The 17,678-nt window shown below is 37.3% G+C and overlaps 1 protein-coding gene across 2 annotated transcripts; it reads left to right on the top strand.

The window, feature by feature from the left end:
- The first annotated feature begins 5,204 nt into the window (after positions 1–5,204).
- gja5b (gap junction protein, alpha 5b) lies at positions 5,205–16,896 on the top strand. 2 transcript variants are annotated; one of them, XM_083523149.1, is made up of 2 exons: positions 5,205–5,930; positions 13,854–16,896. In XM_083523149.1, exon 2 carries the CDS (start codon positions 13,874–13,876, stop codon positions 15,026–15,028), a length of 1,155 nt encoding a protein of 384 aa, XP_083379275.1. In that variant the 5' UTR covers positions 5,205–5,930; positions 13,854–13,873; the 3' UTR covers positions 15,029–16,896. The 2 variants fall into 2 exon arrangements, with proteins under 2 accessions (XP_083379275.1, XP_083379274.1); XM_083523148.1 differs by having other exon boundaries at positions 5,206–5,930; positions 13,857–16,896.
- Positions 16,897–17,678: the final 782 nt, after the last annotated feature.

Genomic DNA, 17,678 nt, shown 5'->3' with positions numbered 1-17,678 from the left:
TACTTTAATGAAGTCTTTATCAATTTTACCTTAACTTCACTACATTTCAAAGCCAAATATCTTACTTTTTACTCAACTACATTTTGCGAAATCAATCGTTCCTTTTTATTTGAGTGATTCAAAATGTAACCTCAGTCAACCAATCAGGGTCAAGGGATCTGTTTTAGACTTGTATTGATTGGCGCTTGGTGGCGTTTACTTACACTAACATACAGTTCAGCATCAGTTCAACAGCAAGCAGAACATTTTAAGAGAAATAACTGACTTTCACTTGCCATTACAACTGTGGACTTATTTGTGCGATTTTTAAAAAGGATTTGAAAAAAGGTTTTGGGTTTGTGATGATTTTAATATCAATCAGTGTTTGACTCATTAATATCATTCTGTTAATAGATCAGTGTGCTGAGAGGAACATTAGAGTCTTTTCACATAACCTTAATCAAGCAAAGAGTCTTGTGACAATAATAATAATAATAAAAATAATATTGATAATAAATACAAATTAGATTCAAGTATATTTGAAGGCAAATACTTTTAGTACATTTACTCAAGTGAAAGTTTAAAGGGGCACTTTTACTTTTACTGGAGTGATATTTTACCAAGTGCATCTCTATTTTACTCAACTACATGGTTTGTGTACTTCATCCACCACAGCTGATACATTATAAAATGTATAATCATATAACAGCATACATGCCTTGCCATATTGTATTCCCCATATGCCACAGATTCTCATTTACATGTAAAAAAAAGTTTTCTGTTCTGTTGTATAAGTGTTTAAATGTGTCAATAGAAAATTCAGTAAAAAAAAATATTTTCCTCCAAACCATGGGCCAAATTTATAGCCACAAATACTTAGCAAAGATGATGGAACACCCTGCTCCAAAAACATTTGGGAGCACACCAGTGGCTAGTTTACATCAGGCATGTTAAATACAATCCCTTAAATCCTCTGTGCCCTGAAATACAATTTTGTTCCTGGAACCAACACAACAATCACCATCCACATTACCCTGACTAGCAAATAGAGGTGTAGAACCATACAGTATGTTGAATGTAGCTACACAAGAGACGAAAAAGTGTTGGAACATAGTAATCAATTGTTTCCACCAATCTGACAGGAAGTAGACTCAGGCCTTCCTCTGTTGATTATGGGGGTTGAGGGTGTAGCAGGAGGGAAGAAAGGCCACAAACAACACAATGGCAAAGAGGAAAAGGCGATGCATGGGAGACATTTTTGTAAATCACAAAGTAAAGCAGAATGTAAAATAGTTTTTGTGTCCACAGTCTTCAATCTTTAATAAAACATCATTGCAAGTGATTTCATCTTCAGGGTTCAGGTCATTCCCTGCATTCTGCTGGGGATGAGATACAGGCTTCTGAATGACAGAACATCAGTGATGGGGACATATTTTGTCAGAAGATACCACTGTCTCATGTGTGTTGCTATCGTGCACTTGCATTTTGCATTGCCGGGAAGCTTGTTAAAAATAGGTGGTTTATTTCGCACTCCCCTTCACTATCACATAAGGAAAAATCAACGCATGAGGCCAGCAATTAAAAATATCCCACTCAGTCGCTCCTGTTTAGCACGTGCGTCCCAGCAACCTTCACACCTCCAAAATATTATGGTGCAATTTAACTTAAACAAAGCTGACAGTTTCATTTGTCACAAATGAAATTGGGGACAGCACTGCAATGTGCATATTCAACAAGACAGACATGTTTTGCCAACTGATAACTCAGCTGGCATTTATGGAAATATATGAGTAACTGTTAAGGAATCCTGCACATAAATAGCATACAGAAAACATTCCCAGTTCATGATGGAGCAGCTAGAGGATTGTGGGAAGGGGTATTAGATTTTTAATTGTAAACATAAATGTTTACTGGTGGGGGAAGTGAGAGACTGTAAAATAAATATAAAAACATGATTTAAAAAAAAAAAAAGCTGTAATAATATTTACACCGTTTAGGCATAACATTATGACCACCTGATATTGTGTTGCTCCCCCTTTTGCTGCCAAAACTGTCCTGATCTGTGGAGCATTAACAGCATGAACTTCTTCAGCAGTTTGAGCTACAGGAGCTCGTCTGTTGGATCGGACCGCACGGACCAGCCTTCGCTCTCCACGTGCATCAGTGAGTCTCAGCCGCCCATGACCCTGTCGCCAGTTTACCACTTTTCCTTACATGGACCAGTTTTGGTAGATACTGACCACTGCAGACCAGGAACATCACACAAGAGCTGTTGTTTTGGAGATGCTCTGACCCAGTCGTCTAACAATCACAATTTGGACTTTGTGAAACTCAAATCTTACGCTTGCCCATTTTTCCTGCTTCTAACACGTCAACTTTGAGGACAAAATGTTCACTTGCTGCCTGATATATCCCATAATGTTTTCACTAACAGGTGCCATGATGAAGAGAGAATCAGTGCTTACAATGTCATAATGTCATAATGTTATGGATGGTTGGTGTACAGTACATTTGCTTTTTGACAATTAAACCCACACTGATGAAGGTTCCTAACCTTTTATGATTCTCTAGAGTGTCCCAAATATTTCAGTATGACTCACATTGATCTTATCATAAAAGTGGGAAACTTTGGTTTGTCTCTTTTCTGACATTTGTGTGTCTCAGTCTGACAATATGTGTCTGTTTTTTTCTCTAACCTTTTTCATGTTTTAAAAAGAGGGGTTCAGGTGTCAGTTTTCAGGAGAGGGGTACTGATTAGGCATTTGAGCAAAACCATTATCCGAGACAGTCAACGTCATGAAAAAATAAAGAAAAGAATCGACACGGACAAAGGCAGAGAAAAAAAGCACCAAGAGGTTTTCCACTTTTTCCTTTGTCTACAGTACTTGACACATTTGTTAGCTTTCGAGTGGGCTAATCCTCCCACTAGCACCAAGGAAAACAAAAGGATGAGGACATAAAGAAACGCTTGCTTTTCCAATACGATTAGCAGGTACTATGTAGCAACACAGGTCTTGAAAGTTCAGCTGTGTTTAGTGGAGGTCAGTGGGTTCGGGACAGTGTCACTGTGAATGTATGTAACAAAAGGTTGTCTGGAAAATAACCAGTTGTTTTTATTTTTGTTCTATTAATGGTGTATTTCAGTCTCACACCAAGAGTTTTGCAGTGAAGGATGTACATCCATTGCAATTAATGTTGATGAATATGAATGAATGAATTGATTCATTAATGAATACTTTCATTTATTTTATATTGTCACATCAAAACCTGTTATGAGTGCATGGTTTGGTCAACATTGTTAACACCCTTACTAACAGGGGTACTAAAGGATGGAGAAAGCATTTTATCACTGTCCACATGACCAGGAGTGGAGAAGCATGATAAACAAGGTGTCTAGACTCATTGGAGGCATCAACGACAGCAAGAGTGCCGTGGTCACACTTCAACTCTTGTACTCTTTTTTTCTTTTTTTTTTAAAGTATAGATGCAATTCATGTATCAATCTGCAAAGGACATACGTTTCCATTGTTACCCAAATCCAAATTAGTGCTCATAATTCTACAAATAAAAAAGAGAAACAAGTAATTAAAGATGTTAATGAAAGACTAGTTTTGATTTCATTAGATATTTCAGTATTCAGGTTTCCTGTTTTTTTAAAAAGAGAAGTGTTCACTAACAAAAAACAACGAGAGGCTAGTTTTAGCAAGTTTTAATTTATTATCTGTGGGGAAAAAATGGTTTACTGTATAGTGTACTTTTAAAATGCTGTAAAATTAAGCAGATAATAGACAGAAAACTGTCTATGTATGTATGTATTATGTATTTAATACCATAAATAATACTGATGCTGCCGTTATGTTAGATAGTTTGTTCACTTTAAGTTTCTGTATTGTTTTTACTACTCACCAGTAACAGTATTTCATTGCTTGAAAGAATTTGAATGAGTAAAAAAGAGTAAAAAGCAAATGTTTTCAAAAAGCAAGCATTGCATCATACATTTTTTCCATTAAACTACATTTGCCAGCTGTTAGGCTGATACTAGAGTCTCACACATATTCAGATACAATACCCGTTATTTGATTTAAAGTTTGTTATAATTTGTAGGTGTCATTTGTATTTAAGTAGTAACTGCACTTTAGGTAGTTATAGCAAATATTAGCCATCTACAGTAGGTAGGTCAAAAGACCTTTTGTTTAAACATACCCTGGATCACAGATATTATTATATATATATATATTTATATATAACTGAGCAGTTGAGGGTTAAGGACCTTGCTTAGGGGCCCATGAATGGTTGCTTGGTGGTGCTGGGATTTTAACCCACTCTGAAGGCCAGTGTGAGCTACTACTTGCCAACCAACAAGCTCAGCACAAAGCAGAGTTTCTGTCACCACCACAAATGTGTGAAAATGTTTCCCACTTATGTTGCAATGATTTATCAATATTTAAGATGGTTCGTTTATTAATAAATGCACCATTAACTAATTATACGTTTACATTTAATAACATTAACAAAACTACTGAAACAAATGTATTTAATTAGATTTATTTATTTTATTTAAAACTAATTTAATTGAATGAACAAAACTACCAGCCTCGTTTTCTTTGGCAGGAAAAAAACTTGTAATGGTGTCAAAAACAAAAGATGCCAATGCATCATTATGAACAGCAATTTATCACTGAAATCATATTGACCTTACACTTATACTCCTTTCAGACTGTAAATAAACAGCTATTTTCACAAAGCTTTACCATATTGCAATATTTTGATTACAGTACAATGTTTTTTTTTCATTGAAAATCTGAGCAACCGGATATGAGATTTTAACATTACTATTAAGTAAACTGAGCTATTAGAAAGAATGTGTTAATTTCATATGGTATCATCTGTAAATATAATAGAATAATAGAGAAATGTTTCACACTACTATCAATACATCATTTTTTGAAAGTTAGGTAGAAATACTTTTTAGATGTTATTGTTTACTGGATTATTGTAATGTATGTTCATAATTCATGTACAGTGTGTATCTTGAGTAAGCTGAAATCATCTCATGAGGCTCAGACCTTTAGGTGGAACACTCAATGTTTTCCCCAATTGCAAATCTTACTTCCTGTTCTGATGTTGAGATAAAAAAAACAGTGTACCATTCAAACGGGGGGCATTGTGGCTCAATAGAGGAAGGAGGAGGAGAACAAGAAAATGAGGGAGACTGAGAGGGAGGAGTGCTAGGAAGTGCAGAGCAGAGGAGGAGAAAAAATGTTTCCTGGTATTTCTTCCAATGTCCCAATGCCTGTTGGTGCATTCTGGACCACAAGCTTGAAGCAGCTGTTCTTGTTCATCGTTTGATAGGGATCTTGTACCATCTGATTATATCTGTCTTCCTCCGGACGAGTCTACACCTTCATTCAGCCACTCAAGACACTGAGATCCTAGAGTTGTTTTTTCTTAGTAAAGAACAAGGGAAATAAAGCAAAGGATTTATCCTCAGGTGTAGTAAAGGAGACCATCTAAAATTCTGTTTCTGCAAAGAGATCAAGATACCTTTTGGCACATAAAAGAGAAGTCTGCCTTCAAGAACATTAGGACTTTTAACGCTCACCGAGGTTGAAAAAGACGAAACAGCAGAAAGAAGGAGAACTGACTCCTCCAAATTAACCCAAGTGAGAACTTTGATTTTCATTCTCCCCTGAGGTATCAAAACCCAGACATATCCATCAATCTGATGATCACAAGGCCTTTAAAGGAAACAATTTAAAGGACAAGAGCAAGCCAGGGTCAATCAACGTTTCCCAGCACATCGTTCTTCTAATCAAGAATAGAGACATAAAAAGCCCACTGGAGAAATTCTGTCCATCTTTCATACAGTAGACAGCTGCAAGAAAATTTGACCTCCTGGCACTATCTGCAGGCAACTCCTGATCTTTATAATAAAGCACATCATCACAAAGGTAAGAGATAGGATAATCTTGGAGATTTTACATTGATATTTTACTTTCAAAAAAGCTTTCTGAAAGTGTGGCAGCCTGGAGCAGTTTTGCTCTGAATCCAGAAACTACATATTCATAAAGGTATAGAATTTAGCTCTGTCTATCTTTTCAGTGGAAATTAGCAGGTAAATACGTGTCGTACAGGTAGACTAACCTTAACATATGTAAGTTATATATATATATGTATACATTTACAATGCATGTGCACATCTGACTATTACAAGCACATGTGAGTCTGTTGCCACAAACTGGAAGCAAGCAAATGCCTGCATCCAGTTTGCTTCGTCTACAATGCTTCGTCTTTGTATTATACTATTCTGATTTCTGTGGAAATCCACTAGAACTCTCGGGCCCTGTTCCCATAAATTTTCTCCAGCATCCAGTGCCCTATGCACAAACAAGGTCCATGAAGACATGATTTGCCAGGTTTGGTATTGATGAGATTGAGTGGCCTGCACAGTTCAACTCCACTGAACACCTTTGGGATCAACTGGAATGCTGACTGTGTGCCAGGCCTCCTCGCCTGAGATCAGTGCCTGACCTCACTAATGCTCTTGCTAGTGAATGAGTGCACATCCCCACAGTAAAAAGTCTTCCCAAAATATAATTGCAAATATAACAGCAAAGAAAGGGGCTAAATATGGCATGGGCTGTTCAACACATATGGATGTAATATGTCAAGTGTCTACTTTTGCCTATATATGTATGTATATGTGATACGTATGTTTAATTATAATCTCAACCTAGAATAGATTGAAAACAAATGTTATAAACCAATAATTACTATATTTATGCATGCAAATAAGTTTCCTTAAAAGTGATTCTCTAGTTTCAGAAGTCAAGTTCAATCATGATTGACACATAGGTCTGTGTGTGAGGATTATACACACATTAATACGATATATACACAAAGTCTAGGACAAACAATGCAAAACTGGTAGTAAAATTAATAATGGATACCGAATTAAATATGCCTGTTTTTTATTTTGGTACTGCACTCATGTAGAAAGCTGTAAGCTAGTGAAAGCTTTAATATAAAGTGAATACGATACAGGATAGAGAAACACAAAAAGGTAATTACTAACAAATAATACAGACTAAATAAACCTATTTAGGCTTGACAGCATGAATTTATATTTACCACTTCACACTTAAATTACTCAAGGATTCAGATTAGATCATATAAGTGAACAATACCTGCATTTCATTCTTACATGATATTTTATATGCGAATCAGTATGAGTTTCCGTTAATTGGTGTAATCTGATTTTGGCTTTGGGTCAAGATTGTTCATGTATTTCAATTGACATTGTAAGAACAGGCACACATCTGAAAATAGATTCTGTGTCATTATATTGTAACAATTCTCAAGAGAATACTTCAAAACATCACACACACACATACACATACCTTGTTTTAAATACACCCTACAACTGTGTGTATTTAGTTTGGTTCTATTGTAATTAGTAATCAGACACCGTAGTGCTATTTAAATCGGTATCTCATTAATTTGCCAAAAACTCACACTCACACAGACGTTTTCTTATAACCTCCAACTCTTTCCTATGTGCAGTTGTTTTTCTCTAAAAGGGTTTTGGATGGGGAAGGCAGCACTATGTATATATTTATTAGAGCAGTATATCTGTGTTTGAAAGTATAAGGAATATGTTTTTGGAAATCTTTATGACTTGCGTTAGGGTTTGGCTACAGAAGGATGGGTCAAGATCTATTTTCTTATAAAAGTTCCATCTCATGCCACTATGCTGTTCAGGTCAAGTCAAAATCTACCACTTCCTGTTTACACAATCTTTCCTTATCTAAAAAAGACTGCAGATGCAGAAGTGTTCAGCTACTCCCTAAATAATTATCGTGCCGCATGCAATATAAAAAAAAAAAAAGTAATTCTAATCCAGGATTTTTTTTTTTTTGTGATCCTACTCGTACATTCATTTACGTCTATAATTTATATAATATTTCTATCGAAAACATTTTCATCAAATACGGTTTAATGTTTACATGGTTTCAACTTTGCAATGTCAAAACCATTTGCATGACTAAAGTCGAAAAGTTCTACATTCTAAAAGTTAATTTTTTTCTCCAACTTATTGTAACACAATCATTGTTAAGTGGCAAAGCGTCTCTTTTAGCTCATGTTTCTTGTTACAATGATCTTAACTTTACAATGTTTTTGGAAAGCTGGGCCTATAAATAGTCTAATGTTCTGGAACACATTCCTCTAAACAGCTGGGTAGGAGAGATGACTACTCTCTGCCCTGGCAATCAGAACGACGCTAGCTAATCATGGACATCGGTTAGCTCATGTATACAAATGTGTGTGATGAGTGAGCTTTCCTCAGAATGTGTTTAGCTGCACTGGGACGTAGCATGAGCAGTAAATTCCAGACTATTTAAGTAGGGGAATCAGTAAATTGACCAAATTGGGTGAAACTAAAATCTAACTAACAAGTAAATATACAATATTGTGAATTTTTCTGATTGTTTTTCTTCATTCTAATCGGTTTATACCACCAGAATGTTGTCTAAATATTATCATGATACATAACCAGATAGTTGTCTTGACATCAAAACAACAACCTATAAAGAACGTGATAAAAATACAATAAACCGCAAACTCAAAATATACATTATATTTACAATTGCACACCCAACCCCCCACCACCCACCTGGACAATCTTTCGATGTCGAAGGGAAGTTAGCATGCGTGACCACTGCACCTATAGACCTTAATATTTCCTGTTGCTTTGTGCTTTTTCAAAATAGCTTGAATAGCACATATCGAAAACCCAGCCTGCTTTGAAATCTTTGCCTGGAACAGACTTTTCTGATGCCTTATTTCTACCCTGTGTCGTAGTTGTGCTCAGTCTTGACCTGTGGTATATAACATGTGACATGAAACACTTTAGTAGCCGAGTTTGGTTATTGCATTTTAAATGCTATAATTATATATTTATTCACATATTTCTAATATTTTAGTTAAAACATGAGCATTTTTATATGTCATTTGTACACATCAACTCACTGTTAAAACTTGGTAAAAAACAAACATTTCTATATTTGTTTTGTCAGCCTGAGAATGATGTGTGAACAACATTCTCACAACATCATAAAGCAAATCTTATTTTTGGATTGTCCCAGTATAGCATTATTTGTAGGCATTTTTTTATTAATATTTAATATTCTGAATATTCTCATCATTTATTCTCAGACCATGAATATGAGTCAGAGGCTAAAACAGGGTTCATTTAAGCCCAACTATTTTCTCAAGTATTGTGTTCCCTTCAAGTGTACTTTACTGTGTCTATTGTCATTGCCATGATTCCAACCCAGACAAACAGAACACGGAAGGGCCTAGTTTCTCTGCTGCTGTTTTCAGAATACTGTTTCAGCACATTGCAGCCCCCCATTCCTATCTACAGTCTCTCTTACTGCAAAAAAAAGAGCATTGTTCTCTTTCTGAAGGGTAAACAAGTAAAGGAGATGTGTGTGTGAGGTTCGCCCTCTTCCTCCCCTTGATGGATACGGATCATAGGTATGCTGCTCTGGTTCTGAGCACATTATAGAAAAAGCTGACTGAGAAAACATTTTTCTGAAGACAGCTCCTTATGTTTTAGAGTTGTTGTTTTTTTTCAACATATATATTGACTTCTGTGGATGGGAAAACTTTATCTTGCTACTGTAAGTAACAGCTACTTAATAGCATTTAATACACACCCTTATAGCAGTGTATGTGGTCATTTATTGTGGAGTCACTCAGTGAGAAAACTTGCTTTAGTACTGTGTATTTATGGCTTGAGAATTAGAGAATGGTTCACATGTTGCTTGTGCCAAGTGTATTGTATAACAGTTATGTTTTCTTTAAACAGAAGGCTGACATTTACATGGGCTCTTTGTTTTTAAGTGCTAAACGTTGCCCTTTTTGGCCTTACCGTCTCTAACCCTGCTAGCTTCCTTTTAAGTGCTGTGTAAGAGGGAAATATATTGTTTAAGATTGCTTCCTCCAATGGGAGTGGCAGAACAGTGGCTCTTATCCCCACATATGGAGGCTCCAAGTGGGTTTCCGTGTCACCAGTCTGTCTGCTGGATGGTTCCGCTGCCACGGTTAGAGTTTCTGTAATAATATCTTAAGTATCTTAAGGGTGAGTTCATGACTCTGATACCATTTGTGTCCCACTGATAATACAGTTACAAATAAGTATCTGCAATGCACAGATACAAAAACAATTTGTGACATGGCTCCCGCAACAAACATATTTACAACTGTGAAAAAGCATTTGGTCCCACGTACAGCCAACTTTAACCGTACTACACCTCAAATTTGATTATAAAATACTTTATTGGGAATCCAGTTAACATGCTTGAAATATCTTATACAGTGAGTCATCTATTTCTAAGTTATAATACTGAAACAACAAATACTTCATTACTGTATTTAAGTTGATTTTTCTGGTATCAGTACTTTGGTATCTTAAATTTTTTACACAAATATCTGTACTTGTGTATATCTACTTCCTCCATTTTCAAAACAGACTCGTTACTTTAGTTGTAATCTATTTGGTGACGTGATCGATATTTTTTCTTCTCATTGCGCACCATTTTCAGCCCATCAACCTATTTCCTGACATTGCATGGCTTTTTCAATCTATCACTTGTGTATCATTTCCTGGCTCTCACACACGACAGACGTAGGTTAGTTTATGAAGATAGCAATGAGCAAAGCAGAAGGCTACAAGAAGTATGGGGTTAACGTGGATGAGACAGAGGAAGTCAGCCATGTAAACAAACAAATTGTTGTAAGTGCATCTAGTTGGAAGGTACAAGCTGTCCTTTGCTCATTTAAATTTCTATAAGACTTCCAGTAGAGATCTTGCTTACAATATATTGGTCAAATTTTTGAGTTCAGATACATTTTGGGACATTTCTATATGGTTGCCTAAAAGAATTATAGGAGATGTCCAAGCTTCAAATCGACATGGTACAAACTATTTAGATGATTTTTTTTTTATTACAAAAAACATGCAAGTATGTCTATTTTATGTCCCTATATTTAGATGGTCCATTTGGGAAGAGTGAAAGTATGGGTTTGAGAGTATTTTGGCCAGACTGTTCCCACCAACTCCCTTGAGGAGAAAGACAAACTTTCCACTGAGAAAGACAGAGACATTGGGGGGGTCATTTCCTACATTGAAAGTAGTGTAAAGTCAAAGGCCAAACACTGGTGATGCTTTCCTGCCACAAAAGCAGCAATGAAATCCAGTGTACAGTACAAGAGATCTTTAAAAAAGGAAACATTTCAGTCCTAAGAAATTTGATACACAACCTAAGATAATTGACACTACTCCCTATTGACAGCATTCATAAAGAGAAGTGATACAGAATATGCCAGATGTCTTGAGAGTTTGTCACTGGTCATGAATTCCAAAAAATTTGCAATGCCTTTCTCCTATCCACTTTCCTCTCATTTATGACAGACCTGTGTGAGTTTTTGATAGTTATACTATTATGATGGTTTGTTCAAAACTGAAACTGTGTGACTGACTGGAAAAACTCATCAGATCAGTCACAGTGGGATTGGTGGACCTTGTTTGAGATTGCATACCTCTCAGTGCATGGTGAACTGCTTATTTATTATTCATATTGCTTTATATCATATTTTATAAATTTGTCACTATTTATCTGTTCAAGAAAGACATTCAATTGTACCTTTGCAACTCATATACATTACTGATGGGTACAAAGTAAAGGTAAAAGTCACTGTGGCTACTTACTCTTTACCGGAAATACGATTTGTAGTGTGCCGAAATATGATACGATTTGTATTGCGTTGTTTTGCACATGCGTGGAAAAACCCTGACACTTACTGGTCTTCGCTAACGCTAGTGATATGGATTCTTTCGCGTTTTATGTTCAGCTTCAACAATTTCTCTCAAAAGGAAAAAATCCTCACAATTGGGAATATCGAGGGAGTGAATGAATGAAGGATTCAAGAAATGAAGACATTTGTTAACGTATGCTGAAATATGTAGAACAGTTACGTTGAACATTCATTCATTCATCTTCTCCCGCTTAACTGTAATACGGGTCGCGGGGGCAGCAGTCTAAGTAGGCCCCCGCCTTCGACTGCTGCCCAATCCTCACAGCACCGTCCCTTACGGTCCCTCCTGCAGGTGGTGAGCCCACGGGAAGGCGGCCCCACGTCACGGACCTTGATATTTCCCTCGTAAGAGACCCCCGGAGCATAGAGTGTTAAGGGCCTTGCTCAGGGGCCCAAGAGTGGCCGCTTGGCGATACCGGGGCTTGAACCCCAGACCTTCCGATCGGCAACCCAGCGTCTTAACCGCTGGAGCCACCACTCCCCTTGTAGGTTGAACATATCTTTAGAAAATTAAATATTAAATGTAAACACACACACACACACACACACACACACACACACAATTTTTAACAAATGTCAACTATTTAATACAATTTTCCCATTTATGCAATTTTATTTCATCAATTTAATTTGTGCCAATTTAATCGATTATCCAATGTAATCAATAAATGTTATGTTTAAATTAATAAATCATTTTATATATTTTCTTTTTTTATATATTCTAAAGTATTTAATATATTATTTAAGCAAGCAGGCATTTTATTTAAAAAAAAATTTATATGTAAACTGTTGATGTTCACAAATGTTAATAATAATAATCTGCATTAATAATAATTAAAAAAAGCAATTTTTATGTTTTGCATTTCTTCCCCTCTATCAATCACTATAATGCTGTCTGTCATTCATTTTTAGTAATGTTATTATACTAGCATTGTTACCGGGACCCGACATGAGTAATATCATATGTGTACTTAGTATTATCTGTTTTAATTTGAAAACACCCAGCTAATTCCTTCTAAGAGGATGTGTCACTTACAAAACAGAATCCAAAAGCAACCCGACTTCCAAATCCAGACAGGGAATGATACGCCCTTTGACATATCTGACTATGTGTTTATTTTTAGTTAAGACGTCTTTGAAATGGTCAGACTACTTCCCACAGTCATGAGTATGTTAATGTATGGGAACAGTTCTAAGTGCACAGGCACTATATTAAGACAGAAAAACACACAGAAAAACACACAGAACGGAGATGGCATGGTTCATTATTGCTACTTACATGGTGACACACTTGCTGTGTGACAGTGTAACACTAGAACAAAACAATAAAATGAAAATTTACAAAGTTGTTGTTCTTGGGAAGACGTTCCTAAGAAGATGTTAGATATCATCTAAAACCTGTTTTATTTGCACTCTTAAAAAATGGTTCCTTTGAATTGTTGTAAGATTTATAAAAGGATTTTTACTTTAAATCCTATAAATTAATTTAGGATTTAATGGCCTCTTATTGGGTTTGTTAGATACATTGCCCTCTATATGTTTATATCTAATATTTGCATATTGCTCAATAAATATCTCCATTAAAAAAAAACCTAGTTTTTTTATGTTCATGTTGGTGCAAAGATTCAGGTAAGATTAAATGAACATTTAATGCTATGCTATGCATTGACATGGACACAGTCTCAAGCAGTGTCACAGTGAGTAAGTTGGTAGCTTAGTGGTTAAAACATTGGCCTTTGGATTTGAAGGTTGTGAGTTTAAATCCCAGGCACACCAAGCTGCCACTCCTGGGCCCCTGACCAAGGTGCTTAACCAAATAGCTGTATGAATGAAATGAACTAAAGAAAGTCATCCTGGACAATGGCATCTGCCAAAGGACATAAATATAAAGTCATGTTACACTTCCTGTGTTGATTATTAATGTATTTGATCTCATTTTATAGGAATCTATTTCCACTATTAAAACTGATGTTTCTTCTGCATCTCTCAAGCAGAACTCCCCTAATTGCTTATGGCCGATTGGAGCTTGCTGGGTAATTTCTTAGAAGAGGTGCAAGAGCACTCGACCTCGGTTGGAAAGGTGTGGCTCACCATCCTCTTCATCTTCCGTATCCTGGTGCTGGGTACTGCGGCAGAGTCATCGTGGGGTGACGAGCAGGAGGATTTCACATGCGACACGGAACAGCCAGGTTGCGAAAATGTTTGCTACGACCGCGCCTTCCCCATTGCCCACATACGCTTTTGGGTGCTGCAGATTGTCTTCGTATCCACACCTTCACTTATCTACATGGGCCATGCAATGCACATTGTGCGGACGGAGGAGAAGAAGAGGCAGAAGGCGCAGGAAGCTCAGGTAGCTGATAGTGGAGGAGGTGGTGGTGGTGGTGCAGAGAAGTACCCAGAGGAGGAAAGGAACTGTCAAAAGGATGATTCTGGAGGAAGAAAATTGCATCTGAGGGGTGCTCTTCTGAAAACCTACGTCCTGAGCATCATGATCCGCAGCCTAATGGAGGTCGTCTTCATCGTTGTTCAGTATGTGATATATGGAATCTTCCTCGAGGCACTATACCTGTGCAACGGGCCTCCTTGTCCACATACGGTCAACTGTTACATTTCACGGCCTACTGAAAAAAATGTCTTCATTGTGTTCATGCTCGTAGTGGCAGCCGTGTCTCTGTTTTTGAGCATCGTCGAGCTCTATCACTTAGCATGGAAGCAGTGCAAGAGATGTATCATAGAAAACCAGGCCAAAAAGTATCAAAGATCTAATACGACATTGGCGATAACTACTGCTTCTCCAGAACCTTCCACACCAAACCGAGCCTGTACTCCACCACCCGATTTCCATGAGTGCCTGGCAACATCCACTCCACCTTCACACATATTCCAGACTAAAACACACACACATCCAAGCTGTCCATCATTTACCAACCACCTGGCGTACCAGCAGAATTCTGCCAACATGGCAACGGAGCGTCACCGTGATCATGACAGCATAGAGCCTGAAGACTTTCTCAAGATGAGCTTTTCACAAGAATCAACAAACTTGCCCAATATGTGTGTTCCACCCACACTGCTGAACAATGGATTCTTGAGTGACAAACGACGGTTCAGCAAAAGCAGTGGAGCCAGCAGTAGAGTGAGACCAGACGATCTGTCCGTATAGTCTTTGGTTCTTAGGTAGGCAGCCATGACATAATGGCAAAATTTACTGTAAAGAAGCAGTAAGTTTTGTACTTTAAACAAAGTAAACATTACGATTATACCACAATTAATCTAATACATAAAATATACAGTAGCTTGCATACACAGATCAGGCATAACATTATGACATTATAACACCATGACTGGTGAAGTGAATAACACTGATTATCTCTTCACCATGGCACCAGTTAGTGGGTGGGGTATATTAGTGAACATTTTGTCCTTAAAGTTGACGTGTTAGAAGCAGGAAAAATGGGCAAGCATAAGGATTTGAGTTTCACAAGTGCCACATTGTGATGGTTAGACGACTGGGTCAGAGCATCTCCAAAACTGCAGCTCTTGTGGGCTGTTACTGGTCTGTAGTGGTCAGTATTAAACAAAAGGAACAGTGGTGAACCGGCGACAGGGTCATGGGCGGCCGAGGCTCATTGATGCATGCGGGGAGCGAAAGCTGGTCTATGTGGTCCGATCCAACAGATGAGCTCCTGTAGCTCAAATTGCTGAAGAGGTTCATGCTGTTTATGCTGACTGGAGTACATTTCAGATACTAATTTACATTCACAGGACAGTATTATGTTGCACAGAATCCTAAGTTTGTACATTCATATGTTAAAATCTTGTAAGCAACACTGGACACACCTTATTTAGGCTGATAGTCTGTCATAGGATGCCATGCACACACACATATACACACACACACACACACACACACACACACACACACTTACACTTGAGCTCAGTAAGTCTGCCTACTTGAATGTTTTTAAGAAATGAGAAAAAAGGAACGTTCAAACCAGGGGCCCAAAAAACTAACTTTTTTTGCGGGGCCATTATTTTGCTTTGGAACCCTTAACTGTGAACAGATAAAGCGGAATCTATTTCTCCAGATCCACATCACACATCCCAAAGCTAAAAATAAGCTGATGTTTATTACAGATATCACTGTTGCAGGTTTTAACGCATCATTTTAAAATGTAGACATCAAACGTTTTACAAGCTGCATTTGATTTACCTCTTTTTTTGCAGTATTTTCTTTTAAAAAACAATCCTTGTACGTCTCCTCACCCAATATCACTTTATTATGCAAATGTTTTAATTCAACTATCAAAAGCTACGAATTTTGTTTTCCATATGGTAAATATTTGTGTGAGTGAATTAATATTAGGTTGTTTATTCTCAGATTCTTTATTATTTCAAAGCATAAACAGATGAAAATGCTAACTTTAAAACACACAGATCAGGCATAACATTGACATTAAAACATGATGACTGGTGAAGTGAACAACACTGATTATCTCTTCATCATGGCACCGGTTAGTGAACATTAGTGAACATTTTTTCCTCAAAGTTGACGTGATAGAAGCAGGAAAATTGGGCAGCGTAAGGATTTGAGTTCCACAAGGGCCACATTGTGATGGTTAGACGACTGCGTCAGAGCATCTCCATAACTGCAGCTCTTGTGGGATGCTCCTGGTCTGCAGTGGTCAGTATCTATCAAAAGTGCTCCAAGAAAGGAACAGTGGTGAACTGGCAACAGGTTAATGGGCGGCTGAGGCACAAAGATGCAGCTGGGGAGCGAAGGCTGGACCGTGTGGTCCGATCCAACAGACGAGCTCCTGTAGCTCAAACTGCTGGTCATAATGTTGCCTCCATAAGTTTTTTTCTTCAGTTATCTCACTCCAAAATGATGTTTTATGTATGTACATTTTCTGCTCAAGGTGTTCATTTAAGGTGTTCATTTATGTTGTCTCATGCAGCGCCTTGGTCCCGGGAAACGTTGTTTCTGTGCTGTATATCGTTGGAATGACAATAAAAAATCACTTCACATGATTTTACTAATTTTATCCATTCAACTAAACAGACCCATTTGTCTTGGTAATGTTATAGCATACATTTAAATTCCTTCTCGAACACAACTCACTGCAACTCAGATTAACTGTTAATTGGCTTAGTTCAAATTGTGCTATTAAATTTTACCAAAGATTCACTTCAACCACTAGATGGCAACAATTTTCAGCGTCCCAGTTGCTCAAACACTGAGTGTAAAGTAACCCATATTTATCCAAATTCCCCTGCAATGCTTAAAAGGTCATGTATGCTCATCTGTCCAATGAAGCTTTCATGATCAGGGACTCCTTGGCCAGGGGAAAAATGACATGCTTGTGTTTCTGCAGCTGCTAAATAATCATACAATGTCCTAAAATTAGGCCTGTATGCCATTTGTCCCCTATGCCTGGTAATTATCGAAATACAGAACTGAAGCTTGGGAGCAGCACAGTGGGAATGTCACTAATCGATGTGTGTTTAGGATGCATGCGTGGAAAAAAAGCCGTGCAGCATTTAAACCAAAAACAGATTAGGCATCGACAATGGACTAGGACTGGAAGACGGATTAGAGTGCAATATGCTAACTATTAAAAATAATCAACAGTAATCAAGGGTTGTTCTATGAATTTTAAGTGGTTAAGAAGTAAAAGTACAGCATGTGTTCATTATATTAAATGTGTGTTAACCACTGACACTTTACTGCATATCAAGACAATTTCATTGTCACATCCAGAATCCGCCAGCAGATGGCGGTGTAGTACCATTTACATTCACAGTAAAAAAAA

The sequence above is a fragment of the Silurus aristotelis genome, assembly GCF_946808225.1.
Source record: "Silurus aristotelis genome assembly, chromosome: 20".
NCBI lineage: Eukaryota > Metazoa > Chordata > Actinopteri > Siluriformes > Siluridae > Silurus > Silurus aristotelis.
The sequence above is the reverse complement of the archived record's forward strand: the minus strand, read 5'-3'. Positions and strand labels throughout refer to the sequence as shown.